We start from the raw sequence: 8179 nt of genomic DNA on the forward strand, positions 1-8179 counted from the left end.
GCATTGTTACGCCATTGACTGCTGTTGTGGTTTGGAGAAACCACTTGTACGCCTGTGTTTACGCGTACCTAGGAAGAAAGGCAAACACTGCACAATGCCTGCTCATCTGCCCTGCTGCCCTGTTTCTTTCTCCTTTTTGCTTTTTTAAATGTCTCTTTCTTTCTTTCTTTCTTTATCTCTGGTTTTCTGCCCTTCTCTAGATGCCAGTGTGCTCGTATTTCCTGAAGGGAATCTGCAACAACAGTAACTGCCCGTACAGTCATGTGTACGTCTCACGAAATGCTGCCGTGTGTCAGGATTTCATCAAGGGCTACTGCCCTCAGGGAGAGAAGGTAATGTTATACACATACGCATGCACACACACACACACACACACGCTGTGACTGAGGCACAATTTGTAGTTGTTTTAGAAATATTTGGGATTCATGAAACGGAGTCCGTTGATTTTGTGCGTGCCCCAGGTGTACCAGAGAATTAATGCTAGTTGTCATTGATTTGCATTGGGAGATGCCCTGTGAACGCCGTAAAACAGGTCATCTGCAATTAAACCATGGGGAACAGCCTTTCAAGCCTTGAAACAAATGTAATTCACAAACATTTTAAGTGGTAGAATGACTGGAACAGATAAAAGAAAAAGAGACGTGGCAATTAGTTAATTAGGCTGCAGAAATGCATACCTCTTATGAATTCAGAAATACATTTCCTTAATGATCCTTATAGTGTATGAGTGTATTTCATTGAGAACAATATTCATCTCAGCTGTGTCAGGACCTGTTGCAGGGAGCTCACTTTACTGTACGTCATTGCTTAGTTCAGTTTGGTTGTTTGCACCTGTTAAAGTGACACGACGAGCAAGCAAGGAACATTATTGTAGAACTCTACATAACCAGTTTTTGCCATGGCCTTCTCCCGTAAAAATTTAGATCTAAAAATGTTTTCTTGAGAAGTACTGTAGGTGCAGTGTATTAGCAATATGTGCAATGGAGCTGTCAGATTTGGATAAAATATTGGTGCAATAATTGGTGAGACTGCACTGTGGTGTCAAATCATAGTAGATGTGGAAATATCTCAGATTGTGTGGGCTGCTGCACAAAAGCTTTTTAAACTAGTTATATTACTCACGCCAGCAGAGCGCGCAAGTACTTCATTCTGTGATTTTGTATCCGGCGTGTCTGTCTGTGTTTACGCCTGTAGCCAAATAGGCTGCATACTTGGTAACTTCACCATCAACAGCCAATGAGGGACCAGCATTCTTTGTGACGTCACCAAAGATTGCGACCTCTTATAAATAACTAGACCAGGTCAACCTGGTTGTGCCAGACCCCCTGTCTGTCATCATCATTTATGACATCATGCCTTTTGTAGGCATGTCATCATCATGTCATCATCATATATACCCTTTATATAGAAAACCCGGACAGACCGACATTTGCTTATGTAGGCCTACCCATTTCATGGGTCTGGCAACAAGGAGCTCTGCTGGCGCACAAGTAGGCTATACATGGCCACGAGAGCACAAGACACAGGTTGGCACCTCGACAGCACAGTCTAGTGTCTTCTTACATTAGTTTTTGAAGCGGTGGAAACCGCTTCCAATGAATGGCTTTGTGTGTCCCACGCCCATATATGGTCATTTCAGTCCAGAATGAACAGGCTTTTTCAAAAACAGAATGTCCGTTTAATTACCATATATGGTGATCTCAGTCCAGAATGAACAGGGTTTTTCAAAAACAGAATGTCCGTTACCTTATGTCCATATATGGTCACTCCAGGCCAGAATGAACAGGTTTTTCCTGTCCCGTACGTGTAAAATATCAGTCCAGAATGAATAGGCTTTTTCAAAAAGCAAAATGTGTGTCCCATGTCCATATATGGTCATTTCAGTTCAGAATGAATAGGCTTTATATGTCCTGTACATCTAGAATATGTGTGCGGTGTCCCTCCCGGTCAGATGAATGGATACTTTGAGGATTGGTCAAGCTTCACATGATAATTTGGCCTTCAGGGTTTATCTGTCTTATTTAAACACTTTATATTTATTTATGTATTTATTTAATTACAAATTCTTATTTTAATGTATGTTTTAATCTATTTTATTTTTTAAACCTATTATACCAACTGTCATACCAGCTCTCCAAATACATTCAGAATAGAAGTTTTATCTGTCCACCGCTTCAATTCGAACCGAGGTTTGATTTTTGAGAAAAGACTGCGGGCGCACAGAAAAGGCCATGTATGTACTGGACATGCCTGATGTCAGCGCAGATTGGCCATATATGAACTGGACATGCTTGATGTCAACGCAAATCATCACATCATTGGATCACTGAATGTTTATTAATATTGTGTAAGGCTGGATGTTGCAGTTGAATCCCACTCATCATATCATTGGAACAGAGTGTGCTGATGTTATCAGAATGTTGCGGCTTCGTTGTAAGACCAAAAATGGAACTCAGATAATGCAGGGCCTGACCCATCAGTCCTGTGTTCGGGAGCTGAAGCGTAAGGTGGAGGAGCTCACTGGCATCCCCTGTGATGTGCAGAGGATCATGGTTGGCTACCCTCCCTCCAGCCTTGACCTCAGAAACGGAGACGCCCGCCTCAAGGATTATCCCATCAAATCAGGAGACACACTCATCGTAGAGGAAGAGAAGAACAAACCAAAGCTTCAGGACAATTCCACATTGACCAAGGCACCGCAAATAGAAGTTGTCCCAGTGCTGGTGCGCCGCGTGGTCCCCGCTGACAACTCTTGCCTCTTCACCAGTATCAACTACGTGGCGGAGGGCGGCGTCTACGACCCGGCATGCGCACCCCAGATGCGAGGCCTCATCGCTCGGATTGTCGCCAGTGACCCGGCGGCATACTCGGAGGCGGTGCTCGGGAAGACCAATGCGGAGTACTGCGCCTGGATACAACGCAGTGACACATGGGGCGGTGCCATCGAGGTGTCCATCCTATCCAAGTTCTACCGCTGCGAGATCTGTGTGGTCGACACACAGACGGTGCGTGTGGACCGCTTCGGGGAGAACGCTGGCTACGGGAAGCGGGTGCTTCTCGTCTACGACGGCATCCATTATGACCCACTGCAGAAAGAGATGCTCGGTCTGGACGTCCCGCCCCAGACCATCTTCTCCACGGTGGATGACGTGATCTTGGCCCTGGCCCTGGAGCTGGCGGACGAGGCACAGAGCAGGCGGCAGTTCACGGACGTCAACCGTTTCGCACTGCGCTGCCTGGTCTGCCAGACGGGCCTGGTGGGACAGAAAGAGGCACGGGATCATGCCAAAGAAACAGGCCATACCAACTTTGGAGAAGTGTGAAACGGTGAACTACTTTCTTTTTTTTTTGGCCCACAGGTCTCCCATGTAATGTATGGCAACTCTGTCCATGTCCATCTCTCTTAGTTGGTCTCTGTCAGTCAGGGGGTACTATAACAGTTAGTTTGCTGTAATTATTACTGTGGTTGCCCCTGCAGGGCAACCAGACTATAGTGCTTGTCCGACTTTATTCCATCCATCTTCCATCCCCTCCTAGATAAACTTTTTTTTGCTGCGCTACTCCTCCCACAGTTTAGATGGCACGCACTTGGGCCATAAGTCAAATCAACCGGCTTCATCAGGAATCGATTCCTTGCATTTTGCTAATAGATACGTTATATATTTATAGTTTTTAATTGTGGGCTTGCCTGAAAGGCAAGAACACTATGTTATCTTCATTATTTATTTACCATGTTCCGCCACGACAGTACAAAGGCAGGGCCCTTAGCCAATGAGGTGCAATTGCGGTGCGGAAAAACATCTGGGAGTGGTGTTAGCTGGATTGGTTGAGCTTCACATGACAGTTAGCACGCTGCAGAATAAAGTCACGAGCGAGCCAACACAATTTCCAGTTGCATCTTTCTAGTTTCTTTCAGACTGTTGTGTTCTCTCTGCTATGACTACAAAATGTTTGACTTTATAAATGTATTTTCTTATGAAGATGATTGCACAGCAAGCATCCTTTTATCATTGGTAGTAACTTTGTCACAGCCTAAAAGAAATGAGATGAGAAATAAGAAATATATATACTATTTTGGCTGTTTTGGTAACCCCCTTTAGCAGACACAGTTGAACTAATTAAACAAATTGTAAATGTTGTCATAAATCATTTTCATTATTTGTCGGGTACAGAAAAACAAGCAGACCACGGAGCCATCTTTCTTTTATTGTGGGCACAAAACAAATATTTCACCTAAAAGCCATCATCAACATCACAATGTTTATTATCTAATATCTATCAATATAAAGTTCTATTTGTGGTGGGGCACTGGGGGTGTCTGTGGCGGGAACACAGATATGCCCATATATGGACTGCACCCACACAACATCAGCAAATATGCCCATATTTGAACAGGACCTATCCGATGCCTGGACAAATCGGCATTGTTCGTCAGCGCAAATCGCCATTGAACGGTTTCTGTTGTGATGTAAAACCAAAGCTCGATCAGCGCGAGAAAGGGCGAACCCATTTCACCCACACGATCACCCGCCCAATGCTGCGTACTGAAACCTGATCATTCATTAAACCCGAATTGTACTCTCTGCAAGTATGGACATGAAAACTCCAGTCGGCACAAACGTGCATCTATCTCTGAACATATTCAACATGCACTTTTGTGCAAAGATGGAAGTAATAAACTCACATAGTTACCTCTGAAACCATAGCCTGCTACAGTATTATTATTAATTAAATGTAGAAGCAGAAGAGCGCAGAAATCCATGAAGACGGCTTAATTCTGTTGTTGTCTGTTGATGTAGAAACCCTTACTGCAACGCTTAACGAGGCGTGCACAATGGGTGTGAACTGCCTGTTATCTACCTCTATTGTTTTGTACCGTGTGTGTGTGTGTGTGTGTGTGTGGGTGTGGGGGGGGGGGGGGGGCCCTTTGCATGTGTCCCAGTAAACCGAAATCAGTGGAGTTCATCCTTGCTGAGCGCATCAAGTTTCATGGCAATCTGTGCACTTGATTTTGGATGTGTGTGCGATCTGAATTTGTGTTGACACTGACAGTGAACGCAAAGAAAGGAGGGTGAAGCTAGGCAACAAAGTGGTGGGCTAGGCAACAAAGTGGTGGACAGATTTGACTGACGGAACGATTTCGCCAATCTTGGAGCCCTGTCGCTAGCGGGGCCAAAACCTGCTGCATCCTCCAACCGACGTAGGCAATAAGAACAAAACACCAGTGGCTGTCAGAACATGGTACAGACATTCTTGCGCATCCAAGATGTCCTATCTAGCCGAAGAATGTTCGGACAGAACACTGTGTGTGTGATTGGTCCGACACTCCAGGTGGGCGTAATTTTATTTTTGCTTTTAGTTTTGTTTTCTGCAGCAACGGCTTTGAAGAGACGTTGGCAGTAGGGATGGGACGATAAGCGATAGTATCATTTATCGTGATTAAAAATACACACGATAATGGTATCGTGGAGATTTAATTTTATTGTGAAATTGTCCTCCGTCATGCACTGGGATCAATTCACCTTTTATTTGACGAGCTGCATATCCAGTACCATTAAACCCTCTATTGGTAAAACGTACTTATAATATACGTACTTGTTAGTCTTTTTTTCACTCTCAACCAAATCTCTTTGCAAAAGAATAGCCGATCTACAAGCTCACGTGAGCTTGTAGATATAATTTTCTGGCAAATGTTCCGCCCCAGGATAATGGATGTTGGGGATATTTTGATTATCGCGATAATATTGTAAATCGTGATTTCTTTGGTCACAATAATCGTGATATGAAATGTTGATATCGTCCCATCCCTAGTTGGCTGAGGAGGTTAGGAGGTAGTAGTTTCACGAGCCGAGCAGACCTCCATGAGGTACCAACACCTCTGTAATCCCTCTCTGAGTGACCATAAACACATCCTGTTCCAGGAAATGGGACAGGACGTGCTGTGACAAGTTGCTGCAGCATGTCAGAGGGAGATCCAGACCAGGTATTAACTGGTTCCAGTGCTGTACACACCTTCAGTGGCTGAGTGAGCTGCGTTGTTGCAGTGTAATACACTTTTGTCCTCTCCGCACTTTTTTTGGTTCGGTAAGCCCTTCCCAAAGACGAAAAGGCCGTTGTTGTCCGCCTGGAGTCTGCTGCAGGCTTAATAATCTGCTTCTTTTCTACACTGAACGTGTCGCGATAACGGTGGGCGTGTCATTTACAGATGTTTCTGGTTCACATTGGCACATTTCACTCAGGTTTTTTCATCTCACTCATGTCACTGTTGACCTCACTCAGCAACAAAATTAAAATAAAATAAACCAAAATAAATAAATAAAAGATTCACAGGAGGCAAGCAGTGATCACCCCATGATGTGCACTGCAATGTAGTTGCACTACATGCACTACATTGCAGAAGCTTTTTTGAGAGTAAAAAAACTAAAAAAGAAGAAGAAAACACGTGTGACATGCATGATCTGGGCTGATTGCCCCAGGAAATGTGCCAATCTCAACCCAAAACAACAGTACATTCAACAGTTCTTTGAATGACAGGTTGATGGTCCAATACCAACACTTGCTCACCGCTAGTTAGTTATGCTAAATCTGGATCAAATGTAGCAGTCCAATGCTTGCCAATTATAGATAACAAAGTTTTGTCGTACAGGTCAGGACTACACACTGGACGACGATGAACATCCGCCAGCCTTATCTACTTTCACTGTAACTAGTCAACCATGCAAAGCACCTGCTTTTAGATGGTTGAACTATTTGGTGTGATAGTATGCAACTAATAAAATAGAATTACTGATTTCAGGATTTACATTTAATATTTTGCAATAACTTATTCTGCAAATGCTTTAACTCAATTCCACCTTTCACAAATGCAATTGGAATTACACTTGGCACGCACGCACACACACACACGCACGCACACACACACACACACACGCCTGCATATGGATTACAGGTTACACATTATACCACAAGTTAGAGCCAAGGCTAAAATAAATCTGGCTCTGGCTTACCGTGTTCAATTTGTGAGTGTAATGTGACAACATCAACATCTCTGGATTGTAATGATCTGCGTTTACTGTCTGTCTGTTCACTGTGGCGCAAGGGGGCCGGCAGAACATGCAAAACACACCGTAATGTTAATAATTTGCTCTGCTGAAGTTGAACCAAGGCTCGGGTAAAGACGTACAGTAGCGCTACAAACACCAAACATGCATGCATGCATGCATGTACGCACAGGCAGGGACAGCTGCATAGGGCTGTGGTCCATAGTGGCATTACTATGGGTGGCGCACCAAATTCTGGGCCCTGGGTACAAGGATTCACAAGGCCCCCCCCCCCCCCCCATGAATGTTCTTTATAGGGGGAGGGGGTTTAACCCATTTAGACTGGGAACGCATTCTTTTGTGCTTTAACTATTGAAAAATAGCAGATATACAAGCTCACAGCTGCGAGCTTGTAGATCTGCTATTTTTTGAATATTTCAAATCCTTCTAAGGTTATTTGAAAAACGTATGTTTCCCATCTCGAAATATTTAGATCCAGGGACCCCCCAGAAGCAGAATTTGAGTTACAAATGTTCGCTTAAAAATACATATACGTGTATTCAAAGATTTGCCCACATTTTCAAGGCTTTTCAAAAATAGCAGATCTACAAGCTCACAGCGCGGCACTCGGTGCTGTGCTGTGAGCTTGTATATCTGCTATTTTTCAATAGCTAAATAATTAAGGCCCTCTCCACCTTGGGCGCTAGTAACTCAGTCCCACTTCATGTGACGCCCCTGGGCATTACTGTAGTGACTGAGTGACACTTTGAGGACCAGATGGGTAACGGAGCCCCCACATGGCCTCAGACATGCCTCTGACTGTCCCCACATCCACTTCAAACATACTCACTCTACTCCTCCCTTAAACCTAATTTATGTCAGTGGTTCTCAAGTTACCTGTGGGTCGGGACCCACAGGGGGGTCCCAAATTATTTTGGGGGGTCCCCAGATGATTAGCTTAATATGAAACATTGTTTTCTCTCTCAACGGTAAACACACCAACATATAGTTTAAGTGTATAGAGGGTATCTGCACTTTTTAAGGACCTTTTAATACTTCTAAAATGACAAATTAAACAATGGCCAAATTGTCAAATATTAGAGGCAGAAATTGCGAGGCGTTGTGAGCATGTAGATCGT

The 8179-nt window shown here is 44.0% G+C and overlaps 2 protein-coding genes across 3 annotated transcripts in view; both read left to right on the forward strand.

Annotated features, from left to right (window-relative positions):
- Positions 1-8179, forward strand: part of zc3h3 (zinc finger CCCH-type containing 3) — a 75300-nt gene that overhangs the window by 50540 nt on the left and 16581 nt on the right. For both annotated transcript variants that reach the window (XM_080733288.1, XM_080733287.1), the window contains exon 9: positions 201-332. In XM_080733288.1, coding sequence (XP_080589414.1) covers positions 201-332 — 132 coding nt within the window. The remainder of the gene's footprint in view (positions 1-200; positions 333-8179) is intronic.
- LOC308291320 (ubiquitin thioesterase OTU1-like) lies at positions 2418-3323 on the forward strand (the record flags this gene model as incomplete). The annotated part of the gene is made up of 1 exon (XM_080733306.1): positions 2418-3323. One exon carries the CDS (start codon positions 2418-2420, stop codon positions 3321-3323), a length of 906 nt encoding a protein of 301 aa, XP_080589432.1.

The sequence above is a fragment of the Nannobrachium achirus genome (assembly GCF_963921795.1).
Source record: "Nannobrachium achirus genome assembly, chromosome: 1".
NCBI lineage: Eukaryota > Metazoa > Chordata > Actinopteri > Myctophiformes > Myctophidae > Nannobrachium > Nannobrachium achirus.